The sequence below is a fragment of the Polyodon spathula genome, chromosome 3, assembly GCF_017654505.1.
Source record: "Polyodon spathula isolate WHYD16114869_AA chromosome 3, ASM1765450v1, whole genome shotgun sequence".
Lineage (NCBI taxonomy): Eukaryota > Metazoa > Chordata > Actinopteri > Acipenseriformes > Polyodontidae > Polyodon > Polyodon spathula.
Window position 1 is genome coordinate 78,269,649 of NC_054536.1, and position 26,854 is coordinate 78,296,502.

A 26,854-nucleotide genomic window follows, 5' to 3' on the forward strand; every position below is an offset into this window, starting at 1 on the left:
TGTTAAGAGTGAACAAAAGGTCTACAAGTGTTACTCAGGGTACCATATGGTCCTTAGTTGGCATCTCTAGGATTATTGCCCTGGGTTATCCTTTATTAACTGTAATTTACAACACCCCAGGCTAACAGTGCCACTCATCCCATATCACATAGTTTATGTCCTGTAAGTCATAACATATCCACTGTCCAGTTGACTTACAACTGGGCACTGGATATACTGTATACAACACTTGACTTGTTTGTATAGTTTAGATGTGCATTGCCCAAACAACTTTAAGACTAGATTTATTTACCCTTTCTCAGGAACATAATCCAATTCCATAACAGAATGAGAATGATGGAAAAATCCATTCATGTTTTATTATTTCACTCAGGAGCCTTGTTAGTACTCACAGCTCTAACTCTGGAAATTCTGTGGTCTATAAACTTTAATGATGAAGAAAGCTGTCATTTCAATAACTCATGACATGCTCTGTATTATTCAGCATCTGCTGCTGGGTTTTATGTGTGTAAGGTCAATCAGTTTATAGCCCTTGCATTACTCTGCAATACAGGCAAAACCAGTTTGTTACAGTATTTCCATTTTAAACCTTTTCCATCTCTTCAATGTAGAACCTGAGATAGCTAATTTGCTATTTGCAACATTATAGTATTCATTCTTGTAGTTCATTGCTCTCAATAATAAATCTGTCACAGAATCTAAATTTGTGACCCTTAGCCAAGTTTGCATATATAAAATTAGTAGAAACATGAGAAGACAGCATGGCCTAGTGGGCTAATAATGGTCAAGTATCCAATCCCATGTGATTTTGTTTTTTGATAATAAATTGTTTGATTAAACAAATTGAAAATAACAAGTCGTAACATGAATAGAAAAATGTGTCTTGTTTAACTTACACTTTTACATTACACCTTTACTGGGCTGCTCCTTTGTTTGTATATCTCTTGACTAGCTGTGGCAATAGCCTAGATTTCCCATGAAGTTTGGTACCGCATAGGTAGTCACAGTAGTTTTCCTTCATCCTTTATTCTAACTTGAATGGAATGACGACTGTGATTCACAATACCTGACAGTTAATGTTTGTATGTTGTTGTTTGTGACATTTAAATAGATTAATCTGTACATTTTCAGTTTTAGTTTCAATCTGATAACATCCATACAAATGGACAAGAATGTTCTTGTTTTGTTAAACAGTGCTGGTGTATCAGGTTTACATTTACACTGGGTCCAGGCCAGGAGCTGACACAGACTCTGCTGTTTATATTAACATCTTTGGGTCAAGGGGGGACACTGGTAAAAGGAAACTGCACAAATCAGTGAATCAAAAACTCAGCTTTCAGCAAGGACAGGTAAGGCTTCACAGTATTTTTGGCTAATTCACTTTATGCCATGAAAAAACATTTACAATATGTACAGTATTGTAAAAGCAAATGTGGAGTTGGTTTTATTCTGATTCAATTAACACGTCATTGATGATGAATCAAAATAAAAACAGATCCAGGTTTGAATTGTTTATTGCCAGAAATATACATTTTTCTTTTCCAGCTTAGAGCCTGTGTAATGTATTTATGAATGGGGATGATGCCATTAACCCTTTAGTAACCCTTCATGATATGTGTTTGTAAGGTTTGGATTAAGACCGTTTATATGAACAAGCAAAATGATTACTTCAAGAAATTATATTTTTGTTAAGAATATATATACATTCCCACCACTTACTGTAAAGTGCTATCACAAAATAAACATTTCTTTCCTCCCTGACTGAAGTTGCTTTCATTTTTTCATAGATTCAAATGAACTGCATGTGAAATAGTTATTTTAGTTTTACAATGTTGAAGCTGTCAGTTGTAAATTACATTTTGATATTATTTAAAACAATTTCTGTAATAAATGAGGAAAAAGAGAAACACCCTGAATGGAATTATAAAGATGGGCGTTTATTTATTTGATCTAACCAAATAGGACTGTTTGCAATTGATCCTGCCTTTAATGATCACAGAGCTTTGAGATGTGTGACTATCATTTAATCGAAAGCTGGTGTTTGTTTTTTATTTTATTTTGCAAGCTATGTCCTTTGATTCAGCGTCAACTGTGAGACTGATGTGCGAATGTTATCTAGCATACTGTTTATTAACAGTTGTTGGATTGTTTCCAACGGTGTGTCATGGAGGAATAATATGGTGTGCTTGTTTTGATAAGGTTGACGTTTTCAGCATTGAGGCTGTATCTCTGGCAGAACTGAGAAAGGTGGTGGTCGAGCACAGTGGAACTGGTCCAGGTATTGTGCTCTATCAATAATTACTTGTATTAGTATGTTATCACTTGTTAGCTTTATAAAAAGAAACTTAAATTGAAATGTTCTCTTTTTCAAATGCTATAGTGCTGAAGACATTAATACTCAGGTTCTTATTCATTTACTTGGTCACACCTAAACAAGGACGTCTACAGTTTCCATTTGTATATCACACAGCAAATATGAAAACCTGTAGGTATGGCTTTTAAAATGCAAACAAGGACATCTAATGCTACAGATCAATGTATAATCATTTTTAACTCATCACAAGAATTTAAACTTTAGTGATTTGAAAATATATTTGTGCAATCATTTTCTCTTGAATCTTGAATTCTTGATTCCAATAATCAAGTTTCTCTTATACAGCTTAATCATTATCCTTAAACACAATAATGAGGCTTATAGTTATTAGCAGAAATGAAGCAATAATTAGTTACCTAATCTCTGGGAGGGCATCGGACAAGGTGCTAGTGTGTGTTCATGGAGGATCTTGAATGCTTCTCAAATGCACTCTCAAATGCCTGTCTTACATATGTTGCTTAAATGTGCATGTGAAGCTAAACCTTGTTTTTGCTAGTTTCTCTGTGTCAGCAGTGTTCCAGCCAAGGTCAGTTAAGTTCCCACACCCCACTCAGTCCCTTGTGTGTACCAGCAGTGATGGCACAGTGTACTGAGAATATTTGTTTAACCCTTTACCTTACCAAAGTATATCTTCTTAAGGTAACGGATGGTTCCTGGAAAAAGTCATCATCAAGTTTGAAGACCAGACCAGAGAACATGAAAGTGTGTTTCTCTGCAACAGGTACTGTACTCCTCTTTGACAAATACTATTATAGCTTCTGTGGTTGAGAATTTTGTTTCCTACAATTTCAATGGTCAAACCTGTTTTTTTAGATGGCTGGATGAGTACCAGGATGATGGAAAGACTGAGAGAGAGTTATTTGTAGAAGGCAAGTTATTGAGAACTTTATCTTACCATTGTACTGTGTGTATAGTACTTTCAAACTTAAACATAATATCTGCTTGCTAATAAAATAATACAGAACACTGCTCTCTATTTCTCTATTGCATCTTGTACAAAGGTCTCTTTAATAAGAATATATATTAAAAGAGCCAACTTCCCAATGTTTCAGTTTGTTTAATACACCTTTGGCATATATATATATATATATATATATATATATATATATATATATATATATATATATATATATATATATATATATATACAATATGACAAGGTTTCACATGGTGTAAATATCAGACTTTTGAAAAAAACAAATGTTAGGTTGCTAACCGTAACCCTGATTCATTGAAAGAGAAGACTACCACCAAAACATTACTTATGGGATATGCCTGCCTATTGGTAGGTATTTACTGAGCTCATGGTTTCAGAGCTGCCGATAGGCCCCAGTCCCACCTACCGAGAGATTAAACCGGTGATCCAGTGGAAGCCATTTCTCTTTATGCATCGAACCTGTGAGGCGACCGATGCGACCTCACTGGTTGGTGGTGTCTTCTCTTTCAGGAAACCTGGGTTACAGTAAGTAAGCTAACATTCCCTTTCACTTCGAAGATGACCACGAAAACATAATTAATGGGAAAGTATACCAGAGCCATCGCAAGGGAAAAGGAATGGCAGCATATGAGGGATGCACCAGAACCGTATAACCCAAGGTTAGCGGTGCAAGCGTGCAACCTCAATGACCCTTGTGCCTAATGAAGGCAAGGAAGGATCAATTAAGCAATTAAGGCGATAGAACCTGGAGAAGTTATGCGGCATATCCCAGCTAGCTGAATTACAGATATCGAATAGCGAGACCCTGTTGAAGAGGGCCCAAGATGTAGCCAACCCTCTGGTAGAATGAGCGGCTACCCTCCCAGGTGGGAACAAGCCGGAACTATCATATGCAGTCGAGACTGTGTCTATAATCCAGTGCGACAGTTGCTGCTTCAAGAGAGGCTATCCTAGGATCAATATCCCATGACAGCCAAAGAGCTGGTCAGAATGATGCTGGGCTCTTGTCCTATCCATGTAGCACCTCAACGGCCGCACCGAGCAGAGGAAGTCTCCTATCATGCTCTGAAGAGAACAGGGAGTGGATGAAAATACTCCAGCTCCACAGACTAGTTCATCTGGAAGGCTGTGATCACCTTTGTACGCAGTGACACCCTGCAGCCATCGTCCCAAATATGCATACGCTGTCAAATAGGCATGACAGCGCCTGTAGCTCACTGACCCGCTTTGCGGAGGTGATAGTCAAGAGGAAGGCTGTCTTCATAAACAGATACTTCAACTCCATGGGGAGTATGGGCTCAAACAAGGCCTTCGTGGGAGCCTCCAGTATCAAGGCTCCATTTGGGGAGAACGACCCCATTTGGGGGAGCTTAACCAGTGAGCACTTTTAAGAAACTGAGTTGCCAAGAAATGCGCACCTGGAGATATCGAGTCTACTAGGGCATGGCACGCAGAAATAGCTGTGAAATATATCTTCAGTGTAGAAAGTGACCTACCAGCATCGAGCAGTTCTTACAGGAACTGCAAGATAACTGGCATAGGATAAGAGACTTAGAAGTTTATAAGAGATATGTAAGCATATAACGACCTAGTGAAGGATGCACACCCTCCCTGTTGCCCAGTTTGCCACTCCAAGCAGATGCGTCGCCCATAGGGACAGCAGGTTCTTTGAGCCCACATCAAAAGCCGGAAGGCAATGCGATGCAACCCCGGGTACGGTAGGCCACCCTGGTGGTTGACATACGCCACCACCGCTGTGTTGTCCATCTGGACCAACACATGTGTTCCTTGCAGCGCCGGTAAGAAGTGCTGGAGGGCAAATAAAACAGCCTGCAACTCCACCATGTTTCTGTGCAGGGACGTGTAACGGTCTGACCAGGTGCCGCGGACTCCTCTGCCTTCCCAGACGGCATCCCAACCCAAGTTAGAGGCGTCCATCGTCAACACTTGACAGTTCAACACTACTCCCATCTGCACACCTTCGCGTAGGTGAGAGGTCATCCTCCACCAGCGCAGGGCTGCCGAGCACAAGTGAGACACTGTCAGGATGGAAATGAAACACAATGCACCACGTTTGCAGCAGGCGCTTGTATAGTAAACCCAGCTCGATGACTGATACAGCTGCGGCCATCAGACCCAATAGTTTTTGGCACAACACCAAGGTAACCTCTGAAACCTGTCAAAACAGCCTCGAATAGCTGCTGCTTTGTCATCCGACAGGTATGCGCACATCATACTGGAGTCCAGCCGGAGCCCCAAGTATGTTGTTCACTGCACCGTTGTAAGCCAACTCTTCGTTGATGGTGAGGTCCAGCCTTGCCAGATGCTCTATCACAATTGTCGTGTGGGCCACTGCTCCCTCTCGCGACTGGGACAAATCAGTTGTCGAAATTGTTTATTACTCTGATCCCCTGCAACTGCAAGGGGGCCAGGATAATGTCTACACACTTTGAAAACATACAAGGGGCTAATGAGTGGAAAAATGGCACCACGGAAAACTCATAAACGCTTCCCTGAAAGGCGAAGCAGAGGTACTTTCTGTGCTCAGGACGAATGGGAATGTGAAAGTACGTGTCAAGTAAGTCCATGCTGGTAAACTAGTCACCCGGCTGGACGGACTGGAGAATGTGACGGTGAGCCAGCATTTGGAACCTCCTCTCCTTCAAAATCTCATTGAGGAGGCTCAGGTCAAGGATGGGGCAAAATCCTCTGTCCTTGGATAACAGAAAATATCTCGAGTAGAACCCCTCTCCATAGCAGGTGGGGTCTACAAGGTGAATGGCTTGTTTGCTCAGCAAGGCAGCCACTTCTTTCTGAAGTACCGAGACCTGAAGAGGGTCTGTCACAGATGAATTTGTGACCCCTCGAAAGGGAGGAGGCTCCAAGCGGAACTGTAATGCGAGCACCCAGGTGCCCGAGACGCAAGCGTTCCAGTATTGCAACTGGTGTTCAGGGAACGGATGAGTCTGAGATCACAATGCCTTTAGGGACCCTGCTGGGGCTGCTGAGGTTGGGCAGAGTCCTTTGAAGTGGTTGCCTAGGGTGACGGCCCTGGAATTGCCTTCTGAAACGCTACTGTGTGGACGCACCACACCCTGCATTTCCCCTACCTTGCGGGAGGACCCGGTTGACTGCTGCCGCTGTGGCCTGTAGGCGATGCCTTAAGTCACCCTGCAGAGCCCTGGGAAACAGAACCGTCCTGGTAATAGTGTGAGCCTGGGGAGATTGCCAACGGCTTGGGAGGGGGTAGTGTGGCAACTTGCCAAGGCACCTTGCATTCTCGGAGGGAGCGCTGTAGGGTGTCCTCCACTGCCACAGCTGTCTACGAGCTACTACCAGGCTTGTCAGGCTCCGGCCTTCGGCTGGCCCTTGAAGGCCGGAGACCTGGAGCAGCGTGCCTGACAGGAGGTGTAACTCGGTGGCCACCGGCTCTCTAAGCGGGGTTTCTCTTAGTATGCCGTTCATATAGGCAGTCAGTATGCCCGTCATGTGTGTGTGCTTCTGCTGCATATGCACTCTTCAGGTGTGTCTCCATAACCCTACACTGCTGGTTCAGGCACACAGGGTCTTTAGGTAACCCCCCTCCCACTGGCTTAGCCTTGACCAAGGCTGCAATGGTGGAATCAACTGGGGGAAAACCTGCCAGGCCCAGCTTCTCTGCGCCTTCTAAAGAAGCAGGCTGTGACGCTTGCTTCAGCCTGCTTGGTGCCAAGACTGGACGATCCCAAGAGGAGGTCACCTGCTCCATGAAATCGGAGAAAGCTGGGAAGGGCTGTGGGCAGGGAGCCATGGCCTGCGTCCGGAACAGGTACCGGCATGGCTCGGCTGCTGTCGTCCAGGGGACCTGCAAAACGTTTGCAATGCGTCTCATCAATGTAGCCGTAGAGCTCGAGAGCGGTGGCACACTAGCTTCGGAGGCCATCTCGGAACAAGGCTCCACCGCAGCAGAGAGCTCAGGCTCCCCTCCTTCCTCCTTCTCAGGAAGGACCGAGCACCGAGGTTGCTACATGTAAGGTTCTGCATTTTACGTGACCTGTTTTTTTCAATTTAAATTCAACTGCTGTCTCCTAGATGTCCCTGCAGCCACTCCAGTTATAGTAATCAGATTCACAATTAAGAAATCAACACATTATGCTTTTACTAATTATAACAATAACAGCTAATTAGGATGAGTATAAATGGTAATTGAATACATTTTTTTGTTAAAATAAAAATCTGAGAGATCTAAACATGGAGTCAAAGACATTGCAATCAAAAAGCATTTCATTAAGCGAACACACGCAACAATATCCACACCGATGCGTATAATTTATTTTGCACAACTTGCAAGTTATCTTTGGACCACACTCAAAAGTCAACAATAGACCAACACTTATCATCAGAAAAACACAGAAAATGAAAGGCTGAGATTGACAGCTATGAGATGCCGTTCTCCAGTAAAAACTTAAGGGGAATGAAAATTATGAACGCTGATGAGGTTGTGAGCAGGCTGCTGAAGAAAGGAGAAAAGAAAAAAGAGGCTTGGTTTAGAGCTGCTGATTCCACGAAAGCGGCAAGCCAGCTTTCAGTATGAATGCAGGGGAACTGTAGTCGACTAGGAAAAGCTCTTTTTCAAAACACTCCCAGTTCAACACAGAGGTCTTACCTTACCATCTTGAGAGGCAAAAAGAGAAATGGCTTCCGTGGGATGACGGATTTAATCCCTCGGTAAGCGGGACTGAGGACGTCTCGCCAGGAAGGGGCCTTTTGGCAACTCTGATATAAAGAGCTCAGTGAATACCTACCAATAGGCAATAATATCCCATAAGTAATGTTTTGGTGGTCGTCTTCAAATTGAAAGGGAACCATATTTATATAAAGTAACCCTAACTCATCATATTTTATCTCACAGGTTATCAGGCTCCAAAAGAAGATCCCCAAAAAGGTAAGGAAAGCTACAAGATGCTAAATTCATTTTTAAAAAATGACCTGAGGAACATTTAACTTAGTTTCTGGGAAATTTGGGGGAAATATTAAATTCTCTTAATTTGTTTTTATGATGAAATGGAGATTCTGTATACCTGTATTAATTAGAGTTATGTTATTTCTGCAGATCTAATATATATATATATATATATATATATATATATATATATATATATATATATATATATATATATATATAATGTGTATGTGTGTGTATTTGTATGTATACCAGATATTTACCCACTCGTTATATGTTTATATGACAATCTACATCTTTTTGAAGGGAAATGGAAGATTCTTGTGAAAACTTCTAAAGACTCGCCAGTGCCTAAGGAAATAAAAGCTACCATTGTAATCTATGGGTCAGAGGGCAAAAGCAATGACATCATTCTTTCATCTAACAATCCTGCATTTGTCAGTTTTCTTCCGGGAGCAAGGGATGAGTTTTTGGTAAGATGTAAAAATATATGGGGTGACTATTATTCAAGTTTTGCTTTTGCTGAAATCACCTGCTGAGCCCAAAGCTTCCACTCTGGTAAATTCAAATATTCCGTGGCTTGCAGAGAAATAAAAATATACTAGAAGTATAATATAAAATGGTAGGCATTATTACACTTTTTTAGGAGCCTGTTTCTAAACTTGCATTTGAGTAAACTGATTCATTAGGTCCTTTTGTAGGTACTTTATTATATTACTAGTAAGAAATAAAGTAGATAAATCACAAAGCAGTGTTAGACAAAGGTGATGAACCACATATCTAGGGACACAGAATGCTTATTTTAATATAACCCTCTTAAATGCTTTCCTATTAGTCTGTTCTCATTAAAACAAACTTGGATTAAACATATTTCCTGATACTACAAATTGTCTACATGTTCCGAGCCAAATGTAGCAGTCATTTATTTTAAATTACTTCTTATAATACAAATTCATTTAACATAAATTTCCTGTTTGTGTGAATTATTTTGGAGCCCCTCCAGGGAAGAATAATTTGAATTAAGTGAATTATCCTAATTCAAACAGCTGAGTGTAAAGGATATTGAGAAATGTATGAACTAGCATCAATGTTAGGACCTCTGTATTGCAAGGTATTTTAGTGCTGTTTTGGGACTACAAATCCTATGACACATTTTGAGTTGTCATATACACAGTTTTGAAGTTCCCATAATGCAGAGTTCAACATTTTTGTGAACACTTTGTAAACCATTCTGAAAAACCAGGATACAATAATACAGGCTTGTGAATAGTCTGGTTTGCTCAAAACCTGATTTTAGGACACGTTGTTTTTGTGGTTTAAAAATGCCTGTGATCAGACTGGGACATGCAGATAGTCTGCAATGTATACTTTTGAAAAGCTCACTTACAGCCACATTTTCTGTACGTTAACAACAGAGAAGATGCATTTACCCTTAGCATCAGACAATTTAAACTCAGTGGAAGTCGGGTTAAAATTATTCCAAGAGTTTATTTCAAGCATTAACTAAACTATGATTATTTGCAGACAAGTAACTAAAAGGGAAATGTGTGCTTGCAGCCTTGGCTGTAAGAGTGCATTTTCTTTTCATTTAATTTAGCTGAAAACTTTTCCTCATGATCCCATTTTTAGGTTGATGCTGGAGATGTTGGAGATGTGTACAAGATTCGGGTCAGCTGTGATGAGCTGACAGGCTTTGAGGGCTGGCATTTTAAGTCTATTCACATGGAAGAGCTCCACACAGGAAAGGAACTGAACTTTGACTGTAATTGTTGGCTCTCGCTGAGCTTGGAAGACACTGTAATGGTAAAAGAATTCCCTCTTTTGACCGAGGGCCGAAAACCTCTACAGGGTAAGAATTGCAAAAAGCACTGGGGAAATAATAATTGGGAATTCTTTTTGCAACAGCAGTAGAAATTATCCTAATACTCCCTATTGAAAACTGTAGCAACAAAAAAAGACACTAAAATAACAGCTATTAAAATAATAACAGCGGGAGAGCTGTCAAAATACTTTGCGGTCTACTTTCAACGTCCAAGTGTTGTTATAATTGTCAATCCATTCATCGTTGGTTTGATTTCTTATGTGGTATTGTCAGACTATATTACTAAAAGGGAAGCATTAAACCCTACTTCAGAAATCAGTGATTGTTTTATAACTATCAACGGTCAGTTTTGCAAGGGGAAGGCCTTTTGAATCTGACATAATTATGTCAGTTTAATGTGACTTTGAATTGTCAACTGCCATGCCCACGTACATTCTATACACGCTGTTTAAATTTTGAGTCAGGTTTAACACCTGCTTTGCTGGACTGGTTCTGTGACAAGCTGCTTTACCTCTGAACAGTAAAAGGTTGCCATGCATAAATACTGTTATATTGTAGGCCCATATTCTGGAAAGTCCACAATATGTCTACTGGTCTGACAGGACAGTGACCCCACAGTACTATACTGTTTGTAGATGGGAACTCTCCAGTGTTTAACCATGCAGACATATTTGTTGTAAAGTCCCTTACCCATTTTAAATCAAGTTGGTCTCCATAATCTTCTAAAACAAGAATATATATATTTAGATATATTTAGCATTCAAGTGTAACTACTGTTAAGTATTGATGTATTTTAGAATGTTATATAGAACAATACTTTTAGCAGTGAGTGGGCAAGATTCTCAGAGATTTTTACTCCAAGTCGTCATTAGCATATTTATTTCAGAAAGGAAGAACACGCAGAAATATAATTGAAGTAAACATCTAATTTAGAGAATTTAATATAAAAATAAAAATTCTATTACCAAATTTGAAAGAAAGAAAAAAAACACAGAAAATAGTGCAGTGATTTGGCTGCAAGCTTTCTGTACTCCTTGTGGACCTGCTATGAGCTTGATCAATGGAGCCAGCAGTGGTCACCAAACCATGCTACTGTATAAATTATTTTCTTAGTTTTGGCAGATTCTCATAGCAAGTCTCCCAAAAACAAACCTTGGTATTCGTTTGAAGATTGTGTTTTTCTCTGTTAATTTTGTTTGATTGCAGTGAATCAGTACCTAGTATCAGTTCACACTGGTGACGCCTGGGGAGCTGAAACATATTCAAATGTATACATAACTCTGTATGGAGAACGAGGGGACACAGGTGTAAGGAAACTTCACAGGTCTTTAGTTGAAGGACAAAAATTTCAGAGAAACAAGGTGATTATTCAAATTCATATAACGTTTTATAATTGTACACTGTGATTGCTTTTTTTGAGAGGTTTTTTGACATTGCTGTTTTACCTTTACAATTTAAAATAAGCATAATCCTGCAACTACAGTATCTGCAGGAAGTTAAGAGTGTTGTGTGCTCTGCTGTAGCTCATGGAAGCAAAAATAAGTGTAAACAAATACGTGTTTGTCATAATGATATTGAAAAAAACTTAGAGCTTATATATATAAATAACTTTTTAAAGTTAATTTCACGCTGCAAGAAAACCCCAATTGAACCTCATTTTACATAGAAGAAATGGTCGGTATTGGGTAAAAAGATACAGAAATTTAGATATAGAATCCAAATCGATTGTCATGATGAAAAGAATAGCATGAAATAGATTCACTCAAAGAGTATGTTTCTGTGAACTTCTGTCACATTCTATAGCACACTCTTAAGTAGATAAGTGGATTGTAAATGTTGTTGCTGATGGTTTTTGACAGGTTGATTCCTTTTTGCTGGAAGCAGTTTCTCTGGGTCACTTGAAGAAGGTTGTTGTGGGCCATGATGGAGAGGGGTATGGGGCTGGAATGTACCTCAAGCTGGTGACAGTGCAGGAGTCTGAGAGGTCCAATACAGAATGGGTGTTCCCCTGCTTTAAGTGGCTCGATGAACACATTGGCGCTCGGAGCACGGTTTGCAAACTGAAGTCAGTTGGTAGGTTGTTTAGTTTTTCTTTGTTTCATGCTTTATTATTTCATTTTTGTTTATTTGAATTTAAAATACAGCTAACAAAAACAAATAGTGAAGATCAATATTGTTGTTTATATTGAAATACTGACACATTTCAGTCAGTGTTAGTCGCTGAAACTGAATGGTTTAAATTCAGCTGTCATATTGAAGCCTTTGTAAATAAGGATTTCTAACCAAGATTTTCTCTCGAAATGAGAGTTTTTATCCCAGTTAAACTTAATTGAAAGAAGCCGCTTATGATTCCTATCAATGGTATGTAGTGTTTTATCTCTTTGGTTGTATTTTCTGTTATATTTAACAATATGCAGTAATTTAAAAGATAAGACAATATGGGAAATATATGCAATAAGAAAACCTATGATTTAGTGACTGTCGGAGAACTCCAAACTTACTGAGGAGTCATTGTCACTGCCACCATCTACACTGCAACTATCCCTGCTGTACTCCAGCACACTCGCCCAAGCACTGTGATTGACAGGGGCAGTGACGGTGTGTACTTCTACAAGAACTATCACTCTCTGTGCCCTCTGACACATTCCCAGAGACAAGAATGTCTCTTTCTTTTCTGATATTTAAACCCTGCATTGTCATTGTTTATATTAATATCCACCCCCCCAGTTCTCTCTTGCTCTGTGCAGTAACTCACTGACAATAACCTCTCCCCAAACACTCCTAGAGGATCCCTCAGCCCCACCTAAATCTGAAAGCATATACTAATGCCTTCTGAAAGAGGCAACATGCTTCAATTCGGTAGATTTACAGCACAAAGGTATCATTGTGGTGGCTCAGATCTCTCTCCAATAGTTCATTCTTAAAATAAGGTGGTACATTTGAAATGACTATTTTTTTCTAGACACCCATCTATTATGAACCCCTGCAGTATGATCTGCACTACCACTTTAGTGCCTTACTCATAAGAGAGGCAGATTTAATATTGACACAACACACAGCTTTTCCTAAACCGATTTCTCTACAGACACACTGGCATCTGCCAGGATCCTAATGCCATGATTCCTTGTGAGGTTTGGCCATATTGATCACATCGGCTGACAAAAGTCAGCTTTACACAAATCAAACCCTCAATAAACAAGTATACTGTGAGATTATTGAAGAAGAAAAGAAAGAAAAAAGGAGAACCCCAATTCAGACAGAGAGCACGATTCACACACAGCTCACTCACTCACTGACTCCCAGCACACACTGTGACAGTCAGCACCAACAGACAGATAGATAGATAGATAGACAGAATAGACCAAACAATATAATGAACAGGGACATGAATTATAACGTCCTTTATCTCAGGGGCTCTTAACCTTTTTGGTCATAAATTATGAGACCGAAGGTTGAGTAATTTATAAACTGTCACAGAAACATGAGATGGAATTGTTTTATTGACTCAGCTAAAGAGTATACATTTCAAGTTTGTTATTATATGATTTCCTCTGTAATGATGTGTTTGAGACCACTTTCCTGCATTTTCCTCATTTAAATCCAAAACAGGCCCAACCATGTTTAGCTCTAAAATTCTCGGACTCCAAGGTTGTGCCAATGTGGTAAGGCTGCAGATATAAGAATGTTTAGTGACTCATTTGTTTGTACTGGGCTGTTGTATAATATTCTGTCGTGCTTTCTTTCCTGCCTGCAGGTGAGAGATTGGTGTCCGGTCCTGTGCAGTTGGAGTTTTCTGGTGTCTGGTTTTTGACACTCTCTGGCTCTGAAGTTGGCAATAGAGAGAGTCCTGTTCAGCTTGCACTTAACATTTATGGAGACAAAGGTTACAAGAAACTGCGACTTCATGTAACTGGACAGACTATGCAGCTCAAGGTTTATACATTATGACACTTAATGATTGCTTTCAACATTTTGTCCTTAAACAATCTCCGAGATAATTTAGCATGCACTGCTTTAACTTCAGTTATTTTGCTAGAGGCTAGATGGCAGTGCATCTTATCTAAGCCCTCAGAAAAGAAACCACAGAATTCTGCTATTTCTTTTCTCAGAAAGAGACACAAAAAGATTGCCTGGAACAGAGAGACAAAGATTTGAGTCATGCTCAAGGAGCAATGTGGGAAGATTGCTTCTCCTTGTGCAGTCCCTAAAAAAGAGAGGACAAACACAAACAGAGTTTACAACAAACACATCATTTTACTTGGCTTTATCTAGACAGATATGTTTTTCAAAATACAATATCACAATAATTTTAATATTTTTAATCACATATCCTGGGACATAAATCAGCAAACGAATACAAATCAAACATATATGATCAATTATTCAAACACGTATGATCAATTATTGTAATATATACGATCAATTATTCTTGACAGAATTTTTATCCATATTAATTATCCCTTCTGCAACCCAGGATGTGGAAATGAAATTATAAAAACAATTGTGATTACTTTATGTTGAAAAATATATATCACTATACCTAAAATGCAGGATACAACAAATAAATCTGTTCAGTAACCATTTCAGTCTCCAGTTCTGACCAACCAGTTTCTTTTATAAGCACACACAACTTTTCTGTCTCTTTCATTTAGGAAAGAAAGTTAGCTTCTTTAATCCCTCTGTCTATTAAATACAGGTGTTGGTAGCCATTACTTACCTGAAAGAAGTAAAGTAGTGATAGTAGGTGGTGTCTCTCTGTCTAAAGCCCTAATAATGATCATAATAATAAATAATTACAATCTTGGTATTTTTAAAATAGTCAGTCATGCTGCTGAACTTTTTTTTTTTTGTACAAGGAGGAATTGGCTGATGTGGGGACAATATACAAGGTGTCTGTGTCCAGCAAACCCGATTATATAAAGCAATCATGGAAGCTTAACACTGTTCTTATGGAGAATCCCGGAGCAAGGCTGGAAATGCGGCTGGACTTTAACTGCTGGTTTAAAGATAATGCATATAACTGCATAGAACTCCCTGCCCTCTATCCTAAACAAGATCCTCCCCCTGGTAAGAAATAAACATTACTGCCAATTCTCTTGCACTGTGATCTGTTAAGTCAATTATACTTTTTTTTTTTTTTTGGCCAGTCAGTCTATTAGCAATGTGTCCTTATTCTAGTCATAGTAAAGTTCTCATGGTTTGTTTTCAAGCTTTGATAAAGCTTTTATATAACTTAGTAACTTTAAGTCTTAGTGAAAGTCAATTTATTCTGGTAGTTTTATTATTATGCCCTGCCCTGTAAAAAAAAAAAAAAAAAAATATATATATATATATATATATATATATATATATATATATATATATATATATATATATATATATATATATATATATATATACATTGTAAATCAACTAACAGCCTCAAGTGAAAGTTATTTATTTGCTTTTGTTATCACAATATCAGTTGCTGTTTCAGCTAGTTCCTCTCAATTTACTTCACTGCAAAGTATATTTTGATAGAATACAGCTTAACAGCAAAATAAGCTGCAAGGTAACACAGCAAACATAATCACATCGAATGCCAATGTTAAATTAATCTTTCATGCTGTCCACCTCAGACAGGATAACCACACCATTTGAACAATTGACAGACAGGAACAACACTACACAAGGATTAGATCAACTAGTTAAAAGAATGAGCTTATCATGTTGGGTGTATTTTTCTAATTAAGAGCTACTACTGTGATCTTTCTTCAGTTGTGGAATACACGGTTCATGTCTATACTGGTGATGTGAGGAATGCAGGCTTCTCTGGCAACGTTTACCTCTGTCTCCGTGGTGATAGAGGGGACACTAAAAAGCGATGGCTAACAAAATCCAGCAGTGATCAAAAAACGTTTACTCGAGGACAGGTGAGAACCACTGCAGCAGGTGGAATTGCAATAGGGTTAGTACTTAAATAACAACCCAATAAAGAAGAGTACCCAAAAGGGAGAATAAAATGTCTCTTATAAAAGTGTAACATGGTACATTTGGTATTTTTGCAGTTTACAGTGTTTTTCCCTTTCTTTTTGCTGAGAACTGTGCTTTCCCATGGTTAACTGTGTTTGGTACAGCCAGTTGAGTATTCTGTCCCCATTTAGATTATCCAACAGTGATTCTGATTGAATTTTAGAAAATCTAAGCTTTTATCCACAGTGGGGGTTCATTGTTAAAATTCTGTGCAGGTAAAAAGTTAAAACTAAAAGTCTTATTCAGCTCTTACTTGAAAACGGTTAGCTGATGTATGTGTCAAATGAAATCAGTTAATTTAGATTGAACCCGGTTATAGAGGATTGTTTTTTGGTGTAAGGAAAAACCATGACAGCCATTAATTGTCAGGTAACTTGCCTTTATGTAATAAAATAGGCTACCTTCGTAAGAAAGAAGCAATTAATGGAAATAGGTAATTTATTTTCTTAATGTGTTCTTAAAATGCATTTGTATCTGTAAACTTCATTGGTTAATATGTAAAACTTGTAAGTGGTACATATTTTATAACTGTCGCATACTATCTGTCAACTTCACACAAAACGGTCATTCAGTTTGATGTTTTTTCTATTGAGTAACTATGCTGGTCTAGGTTGCTTTTTCCTAATGTGTGTATTTGTTATTTAAGGTTGATGTGTTTAAAGTCGAAGCAGTGCATCTTGGCAAAATAAACCGACTTGTGATTGGACATAAAGATCAAAACAAAGGTACAATTCATACATTGTCATTTAGCAGTTTCAGAAGAGAACTAACAGCATAATGTACTGAAGCTCAGGTACCCCAGAAAAGTATATTGTTTCTATTTTTTTTCAAAAATAGAAAGAAATTATTATTATTATTATTCTAGGGTTAATGTTAGTTTCAAGTTTTGTTATTATTTTATTAATTAATTGCTATTATATTTATGAAAACCAATAAACAAATAAATACATTTGAAAAATATATTTTATTAAGAATACTCTTTAGAATATTGTTTGTATTGGTTGCCAATCGGCCCACACACATTGATTCAAGTGAAAAAGACAACCAACTCTTCACATAAATAATTTATTTCCATTATTTTGACAGCTGATCCAATATTTCATATTAAGGTCATTTAATTAAGTTCCTTAAAGTCAGAGGTGCTAGTCCCTTACATGTGCTACTGCAGATGAACAATAACTTCTAGTTATTGTACCATACTGTATTTCTTTGGTAAGTAGTGTTAAGGGAAGCATGTCTGTTTGTGTGTATCTTTAAGCATTGACTGCCATAAAAAAAAAAAAAAAAAAAAAACATTCCATCAGATCTATCAGGTCTAACTACAGAAATCATTTCCACAGATGACTGGTTTCTTGACAAGGTGATTGTGACTGAAGGAGAAATGCCCACTACACAGCACATTTTTGTTCACAATGACTGGATTGACAAGCACCCAAAGAAGAAAGGTTTCTGTGAAGTAACCATCCTTGCTGAAGGTACCATTGTTGAGATATGCTGCACTGTAACTGTGGCCCTTAGAGTAATCCATATCTGGGTATATTTGTATCACTAGCAAATTAAATGCAACCCTGTTTGTGAAAAGTTTCTTTAATAGATGCTGATAAGATCTTATCCATGTCCTGGCTGCATAAGGACAAGTCACATCCATGTCTGAATCATATATAGCTAACTGAGCTACACATGTCACAATGACGCTATAAAATGGCTTTAATTAGATAACATTTGTATTCAAATTAAAACCAGTAAACACATTTTATTGAAAAATGTAATACGCCTGACTCCAGTTATCTCTGTTTAGAGAAAACAACATGAACTTTTAGTACTTATTTAGTAAGACATAGGCTACTCTACACTGAGATATACGTCCAGCTATAGTTTGGTATGTCTCTAAGTTCAACAATTGCTTAATAATAATAATCTTTATTTTTATATAGCACCTTTCATAGTGGACCACCAACACAAAGCAAAGATATGATACTAGGGTGTGTGAACTATGCATCAGCTGCAGAATCACTTACAACAACGTCTCACCCCAAAGACCACAAGTTGGTTACGTGACTTGCTCAGGGTCACACAATGAGTCAGTGGCTGAGCCGGGATTTGAACCAGGGACCTCCTGGTTTCAAGTGCCCGTTTCTTTAACCACTGGACCACACAAAATAAATGTTATCCCTGTTGATAAATTTGTGTTTGTGTAATTAATTTTAGTTTATATAGCCGGAACGATATTATGGTACTTTAGGCACAACCTTTACTTAATAATTAACTTAAGAATCTTTACCGATTTATTATGAAAATGCTTATATGGCACCCGACCGGTCTAATTTCGATGCCTGGGCACCAATAAAGCCATCTGTTTTCCGTGTGGAAATCAAATGAGTCTTTCTGCGCCTTTCCTATGGATCAAAAAAATAATAATAATTGTCTGGTTCCCTACATACCAGTTTTCATGGTGCAGTGCGGCATTGTGGTGACTGAAGTTCTGCACTGGAGATGACCTCATAATCAAAAGAAATAGAAAAAATCATGCATGATAAAAATAGTCAAAAATAAATAAATAAATAAATAACCAAACCACCAAAGACAAAAACAAGCCAAATTTGCCTGGAAAAACAATCTGGCAGCACCGATCAAGCGGGAGTAGCCTAAGTCACATGCGAGACGCATGCATTACCTGTTAAATTTTACCTCAAGATCAATGTACAAATAGAATGTGAGTTTGTAGAATTTGTTTAAGAAAAATTGGTTTTATACTGTATGAAATTTTTTTCGGTTACTTTCCAGAATTCTTGGCCATTTTTTTTTCTGTACAGTGGGGTACATTTTCAAAGGTGACTTCTATTTTTTTTTTTAAATATATACAGGAGAAGGGTAGACCTCATAAACATTTTTACGTGTGATTTTCAGTGTATGTATTCAACCTAAAATTAGCAGTTTAGATGTCAAAAGTTACCCCTGCTTCAAGTCAGTGTAACTAACACCTGATTCAATAAAAGTGAATAGTTGCCTCCAACTCCTACAAGTAGGCACAATGGCATAAGTATTACTAGAAGTGGTTGCCCTGCGAGTTGCACGAAGAAGCGTTAGAAGAACTAGGACATAGTGAAAGGATTTACCATCACCGGTTGACATTTCTGAGTTCACCAGAAGACAAGCTCGTCAGATGGTTCTGTATCAATAAGGAAGCTGTTTCAAATTTGTGTGAAGAGTTATCATCAGATTTGGAGAGCCCCCCGAGACGGAGCCACACTGTTCATGTGATGCTGAAGCTTACCGCTACCCTAAGATTTTATGAGGCTGATTGAAGACATCTGTGGCATAAGTTAGTCCTCCATCTCCAAAATAGTGACCGAGGTAACTGATGCCTTATGCCTGGACACACATGAGCTGTATGCACATATCACTCATCTTTAATTTAAATTAGAGTGAACACACATTGACGAAAAAATGACGTTGAGGAAAAGTGTCGAAGCGGCAGAATTTTAGAATGACAAAATATCTCCCAGTGAGCTTTATTTTGCTGCACAAACATTTTCCGGCAGTGGCAAATCTGAGTCTAGCCAATTAGATCTACTTAGCCTTTCATTTAAGTCAAAATGTGTGGTGATGATATTGTTTACATTAGGGAACAATAGATTAAAGTTATAGATTGAAAACAATAATATTTGTGTTGGTAAATAAACTCAATCCTTTTAATACCAGAATTGTCTCCTCACTCGTGTCTTCGCTCCAAATTAGCAATACAATTATACTATACTGATAAAAAGTGAGATATTTAAAACAAAAGAGTTGTTTTTTTTTTTGTTATTAAAGTCTAAATATAATATGTACATGGTGCATAGCGGACATACACACATTGTTTACATTTTCCTCTGTTAGAAAAATGACCTTCTAGTCTCAGCGACTCATAGCCTACACGTTCAGCCTTGGTTCAGGTCATTTTCACTCTCTAGAAATAAAACCTGACAGAATCAGAAAGTGGCTCATATCTAAATAAATTATTGACTCATCAGCAAGGTTCAATCATCATTCACATTACAATTCTAGTGGTCATGTAATGCTTAGAGAGACTCAAATTGCACAGTTCTTATAACACATACAACTAAACCTAGCTATATAGTGCTGCAATCCTATCAGACGATGACGTGTAAACCCTGGGAAGCATAGCAGAGCCTTGCTACAGGTTTGATTTATTTCATTGTCCAGCAACTGCAACTAACCTTGTTATTTATATTTTCTTTGCAATGTAAACAAACTGGACCATCAACATCTCTCTGCTATATTGCTGAGTCCCCTTTCATGTGTAGCAGGATGTTGTTTTGATTAAACTGTAGATTTCATTTTGCCCTTTTGTTATGTGGTGAGGGCTTCTGTCTTTAGTACTAAGAGAAGCACCCCCATTAAACAAAGATGTCACAACGGCTAGCCTATATTTAGACAAATACATCATGTCCTGTTAATTTGCATACAACAGACTAAAGTCTGTAACTCTGAAGTTACAGACTTTAGTCTTTTGAGTTTTGGGCGTCTAAATCCAATTGTAACCTTATGGAGGGTTTTAGACGTATGTGTGCTCAACTTACCATGGTCAGTGTTGAAAATCAGGACTCTAATAAGCCTGCCTAAGAAAAAGTGTAATTCTAGACGTCTGACAAAAATTTTGTCACCTTTGAAAATGTACCCCAATATGGCTAGTAATGACAGTACTTGCACACTTCAATTGTACCTTCTTTCCTTTCCTGCCTTATGGTCACATGGATATTCTTCCAGGGCTTTTGTGTTTAGGCATTTTTTTACATTTCCATTTTAAATTCCACAAGCATGGAAATACTCAGACTCGAACTGCAATAATGCTTTAAATCTCACGAGCAAGAGCAATTCTCTGTTTCCAATTGTAATCTTGTTTTAAATCTCGCAAGCATGTTACAATATTCCAATAAAAATATAGGAATGTGCTGCCACTCAGTAGTTGGGGAGAGATACAAGTCAAGAAGGAGGGACATTGCTCAACTGCACTGGGAATTTGTTTTGTTGTTATTTTATTTTATTTTTTCATAGGGAAAGGGGTCAAGTCAATGTGGATTGAGGAACCATGAACCATGGATGTGAATTGAATAATAATAGTAATAATACATGTTCTTGTTCTCACAGAGCCAACTGAAATCTGGCCCAATCCTATGAAGGAATCTGAGGCCATGAAAAAACAGCAATGGGGTATGTGGGTGAAGGCCACCCTAGTACCAGACAGAATGGCAAACCTTTTTGTAATTGTGTTTGGGACAGAGGGAAAATCCCCCTTGATTGAAGTGGAGAACCTGGAGGATAAACCGTTTCAGGTAAGTGTGCTTATATTCTCCAATAATGCTGTTCCCAAAGCCTTTGTGTGCCATGTAGGCTGTTTATGGCAATCACTGATAACTGCGGTCCATATGCCACAATCAATGTCCCAGTTAGCAGCTAACTCATCTGCAGTTGTTGCTATGGGAATTATTTCACTTACCATGATCAGGCTTGAAGATTATATTACAAATAGCCATACTCAATCCTGATGATTAATGATTGATGTGCTACAGATAGTATCCTGTTTTGTTTTGGGACTTAACCATTTTTTATTTGCTGATTGAAATATGTTATCAGTAAAAACACACCTATAGTAAATTAAGACAGCGGTGTCTTTATATTATATGTTTAACAGTAATTATCAAGGCTTGTGCCCCATTAACTGGATGATTTCATGTGTAGTTTTTTTTTGTCATGTCTGGGTTGTAAACAAGTAGAGTCAGGTTAGGTTGTTATTGACCGAGGGAGAGGGTAAAGGTGCTTCTAACTAAGAGAAAACATCATTTGAATAAAAGAGATTTTGGTAAATTAGGCTGCACATCTTCCTCTTATTGTATTGGCCTACAAACTTTTAGAAGCGCAAGCGCAAAGTGTTTTATAAATTACGTATGCTGTTATAGCATGAAATGACTGGGGGAAGTTGTGTTAATGAAATGTGGTTTTACTGCAGACTTTTAGGTCTATCTGCTTATGCCCTTAACAGATAAACACTGGGGATATTGGTGAAGTGCTGAAGGTCTCTTTCATCTGTAAGAGTTCGGGTCTTGAGAAAAGAATCAAGCTGGAAAAGGTAGGAAGAGTTGATTTTGTTAATATTACATGTAAGGGAGTTAATACCAGGTCATAAACAATGTGTTTACTCTTTACTGTGCCAGTTTAACACTGTCTAAGCCCTCCTCTACATTGTTCAAGTGCACTTGACATTGTTTATCTAAATGGAGGACATTATTTATAGAGACAAATATGTGGTGTATAATAGTAAAATTATTGATCCATGTTAAACTGTTTGGCTTCATAAATAACTTTTTCTCTATATAGGTCAATGTACTTTCAGTGAAACTATTATTTTGCCATTGTGCTTGGTCTTTTAGTACAAATCAACTAGGAGAGACACTGACAACATTCATTAGGCAAGTACTATGCCACATTAGTTAGAAAATGCTAAATATTTATACAATTTTTGCTGCAGTGCATTATTAACGATAGACTGGTTTCTCACTATGACTAATCTACTTCCACTTCAATATTAAACTTGCCTTAAGTCATTATACAGTATGCGCAATGCTTTGTCGCCAGTACTTTTGGGAACTTCATGTTCTCTTGTGTGATGAAAAAAATAAAAAAAACTCTCTACACTAACATTTAGATAGACACGCAACATGGACCTACCATATATACCTATGTAAATGTACATACGTACATTTAATTAATGCAAATACAACTTTAATTAATACTGTACATATGGAAAACAATGTAAAAAAAATGTAATTTAAAATCTAACAGTAAAAACTAAATTTGTCCTGAGATAATACTAAGAGGTTCATGCAGGCTTAGCTCTGTGCACAGCCAGAGACTGGAGTGCAAGTTTAGCATGTACTGCAAGTCTTATACTAACAGACTTGAGTTTCCTTACAATACAGATCATGTATTTACAATGCCCTGTCACTACAAGGCTCTTGGTTATAACGCACCTCGGATATAACGGCATGTCCCCCAATTCCCTATACTAGTGGTTCATGCAATATTCTACAGTAAATACAGTACCGGTGTTGTTCAAACTGTAAACAACTTCTCAGTCTAACTTCCGTTTCTGTCTTTCCCTTTTTATACAGTATATGAACTGAAGAAAAGCTTCGATGGCACTTTATAACACAGACATCTTACTCAGCATTCGTTTTATAACTGAATAAATATTAGTCCTATTACATAGTTATCTTTCCTAATGTATTTACTGTTTTTGCTGCGAGAGGAGCTATAGCTTTCTCCGAGAGACAAGGCGTTTCAGCTTTGCTTCAGCCCCGCTCAGCCGAACCTGGGGCGAGCCCATTCCCTCTTGCCCTCGCTGGTCCCGCTGTCCTTCTCGCACTTGGTTTGCTTGTCTGTCGCTTTGAATTGAACTCCCGACCGACATTTAGCCAGACTATTTATAGTTTAAAAACTGCTAATTAAAAGTGATCCACAAGTGGGAATGTTACCTTTTTTTAAAATATAACATTGATTAAATGGTGCTTTGTGCATGATTAATTCACAGAAAGTTACATTTTTGCTTCACTATATGTGCATCACAGAGAGGGAGTTATTTTATTTTGTTTTTTATTCAGATGTGTGTTATGTGTCCCGCAGCGCCACCCACCCCCTCCTCCGTTTATAACGCTCTGAGTATAACGTTCATATTGTGTGTCCCCCAAGACCCATGTTATAGTGAGGGAGCACTGTAGTAGGATTTCTGTATGTCTCAAGAATATACACATGTAGAATATACATATGTAATGTAGGTGGTGTGAATCACATGAAATAACAAAGTGAAATAAAAGGTTTAAACAAAAAGAGGTCACAAGCATATATAACAAACACAACACCTAGGTCAGACTGGGCAGTAGCCTTCATTGATCCTACCATCTGTTTTACTTTTGTTTTCTCTTTGCGCTGGCTGATTCGTTCATTCTCTCTCGTTCTCTCTCTCTCTCTCTCTCTCTCTCTCTCTCTCTCTCTCTCTCTCTCTCTCTCTCTCTCTCTCTCTCTCACACACACATTCCTCCTCTTTGAACACCCACACAGAACAACAAAGGCTGCAGGCTTTTATACCTGTGACCATCTCTGAATTAACAATAAATTATTTAGATGGTCACATTGTACACAAGTTTTAGTTTGTATGGCCGACAGTCAATAACCACAGCCTGTCGACCATGCATTTGCACGAGCTGCTTGGCAGAGACGAGCTGCTAACACTGCCTCTGCCAGACCACATTCAAATCAATAATAACAAACACACTCATTTAAAATAAACACAAAATACCTTCAAATTATAATCATACACCCCCACAAGCCATTATTTAAATACATGCAAAAATTCACCTGTTCCGAAATAAACAAACAATACATTTTCAATCATAATACAATACATACAACACATTTAATCAGCAGGCTTTGCCCTGTCCCCCATTTACATGCTTTTTTGCCCTGACACAGGAGGTCTGACTTTCTTAACTGTGTATATGTTACTACCTGCCTCAGTAAAAATCAAAGGTATTGTTCTTTTTCACGCTGAGTATAGCTACGCATGAAGGACAGTGTCACAAAACAAGAGCTGGGATTTCACACTACTGACCGGTGGCTGTTTGAGGAGACTGGGTCAGACAGCGTGACAGAGCTGGCAGCAGTCAGGCCTGACAGACCTCCTCTCAGAGGTACGTCAGATAAATAAAAAGTGACTTAATGTCCAACACTATATGTGCTCAGAATAGCAAGCAACATGAGACAGTATCCATGGAGATTTTTTTCTGCCGCAACAAAAGTGCCTGTGTAGTTTGAAAGGTTAGGTTTGAAATAAAGCTTTCTAGCAGATGGCTGTGCAAACTGTGCCTCACCACAGGACTTAAGATTTTTGCAGTTTCAAAATCTGCCCACTTAGATAATATTAAAAAAAAAAACAATTCAATGGAGGAATGATTGTTAGGTCTTTGTGTGGTATTACTCAATATTGTAAATACCTTTTTGACGTATTCTGTTTCTCATTGAGAGACACACGTTAACCATTATTGTATTTCTCAGGATAATACTTTAAGATCATACAGTAAATGTCATGTTGGACCTACAGTCCTAGACTGACTGTGTATTGCAGGTTGGATCCTCCTAATACATGCTGCAAAGGAAGTGACTATACAATGCAGTGGCAGGATAAACTGGCTTCAACTGAGTCAAAGTAAAAAATTAAAAAAAAGCCTAGAAGACATTAACTAAATTGTTTTAGCTAAAGGGACTTGTGACAGGAGGAAGTGTTCCTTAGAACCTACTGGAGTTTTGCATAGTTGGTTAAGTTGTCTGATTGGAAAGGAGAGACGGATTGCTGGGTTTGGGTGTTATTCTTTTCATTTGTGTTCCCTGTGTTCTGCCAGTAGGGACGATAGCACATTTATTTTTCTGTTTGTTTGTTTGTGTAAAGGAAGATAACACTCTTGTTTGTTTGTTATTTCTTTTTTGTTTTGTTGAAAACTTAATCCTACAAATAAAAAAAAAATATATATATATATATATATATATATATATATATATATATATATATATATATATATATATATATATATATATATATATATATATTTATATATATATATAATATATAATTATTTATTTATTTTTTAAACTGTGGCAGAGAAACCTGTTTTGTAATAGATTTCCATTGCACAGATCCACCTACAGGACTTTGTGTTATGACATTGCTAAGTAAAGATTGTCAAGGAAAGAACATGGATTGTATAGCCTTGATTATTTCCCCTTTCTTATAAAAGGATACAATGAATTATATTTCTTGAGTTGTGACACTTAGTCACTCAAATGCACTAAGAGGATTCAGGCACACATCAACATCAAATGTTATTGTTGTGCTTGATAATAATCAATCCTTTTATTATGTTGCAGATGTGTTTTACTCAGTGAAGGTATATACTGGAGACCTGCCAGCTGCTGGGACAGATGCCAGCATCTTCATCACTCTGTTTGGAGAAACTGGGAACACCTGCAAAAGAACACTGACAAATCCCAACTCTCCTCTAATCTTGGAGAAGGGCCAGGTCAGTACTGTGCTCTAGAATATTTCTGTTTTCAGGCCCACTTGGTCAGCTTTTAATTTACTGGCGAGGGACGCATATCCCTGGTGATATGCTGGAGTCACATACAAGTTATAAGCTGTATCTTTAAACTGCTCATCGAAATTCAATTAAACTTTGCATGAACATTTGCTCCAATATTTCCATAAAGTGTAAATGTAGATCTTGTTGACTGCTACTGAACCTTTATTGGTTGATATATTTTATATATATTCACTTTGCAAGACTATGTTTATGTAGTCCTGTCTTTGCAGAGACAAGATTAGGATATGTGGTTGGTTACATACTGTCCATTTTGTGTTAATGACCTACTTGGAGTTGATAAACCTGAATTAGATCTTATATTTTAGCTGGCCTCTTTGTTCAACTTCATAAATAGGCTACTATATATTAACTAACCATTAGAATAAATAACATTGTTCATTTGGTAATATTCTTGTTGATAAGAGTTCATAACCTAAAAAAATGTCTCAATTTTATTTAAAAAAAAAAAAAAAAAACATGTGAATGACAATTTGTAGTAAATAGCACTTAGAATGAGGCCCAGTGTGTTTCTGAAGTTTAATATGCTTAAAGATATAAATAAATCTGAAACCTATTA

At 37.8% G+C, this 26,854-nt stretch overlaps 2 protein-coding genes across 2 annotated transcripts in view; both read left to right on the forward strand.

Moving 5' to 3' along the window:
• LOC121309431 (lipoxygenase homology domain-containing protein 1-like) overlaps positions 1-3,964 on the forward strand; it is a 38,775-nt gene extending 34,811 nt beyond the window's left edge. The window contains exons 26-30 of the mRNA XM_041242357.1: positions 1,195-1,349; positions 2,200-2,278; positions 3,014-3,095; positions 3,188-3,273; positions 3,870-3,964. Of these exons, the coding sequence (XP_041098291.1) occupies positions 1,195-1,349; positions 2,200-2,278; positions 3,014-3,095; positions 3,188-3,273; positions 3,870-3,964 (497 nt within the window). The remainder of the gene's footprint in view (positions 1-1,194; positions 1,350-2,199; positions 2,279-3,013; positions 3,096-3,187; positions 3,274-3,869) is intronic.
• Positions 3,965-6,925: 2,961 nt separating this feature from the next.
• LOC121309439 (lipoxygenase homology domain-containing protein 1-like) overlaps positions 6,926-26,854 on the forward strand; it is a 32,347-nt gene continuing 12,418 nt past the window's right edge. Inside the window, exons 1-15 of the mRNA XM_041242367.1 lie at positions 6,926-7,310; positions 8,203-8,235; positions 8,560-8,726; positions 9,883-10,102; positions 11,282-11,436; positions 11,935-12,148; positions 13,830-14,008; positions 14,932-15,142; positions 15,833-15,987; positions 16,734-16,812; positions 17,428-17,562; positions 21,239-21,423; positions 22,131-22,217; positions 24,702-24,834; positions 26,066-26,217. Coding sequence (XP_041098301.1) covers positions 6,926-7,310; positions 8,203-8,235; positions 8,560-8,726; positions 9,883-10,102; positions 11,282-11,436; positions 11,935-12,148; positions 13,830-14,008; positions 14,932-15,142; positions 15,833-15,987; positions 16,734-16,812; positions 17,428-17,562; positions 21,239-21,423; positions 22,131-22,217; positions 24,702-24,834; positions 26,066-26,217 — 2,490 coding nt within the window. The remainder of the gene's footprint in view (positions 7,311-8,202; positions 8,236-8,559; positions 8,727-9,882; positions 10,103-11,281; positions 11,437-11,934; positions 12,149-13,829; positions 14,009-14,931; positions 15,143-15,832; positions 15,988-16,733; positions 16,813-17,427; positions 17,563-21,238; positions 21,424-22,130; positions 22,218-24,701; positions 24,835-26,065; positions 26,218-26,854) is intronic.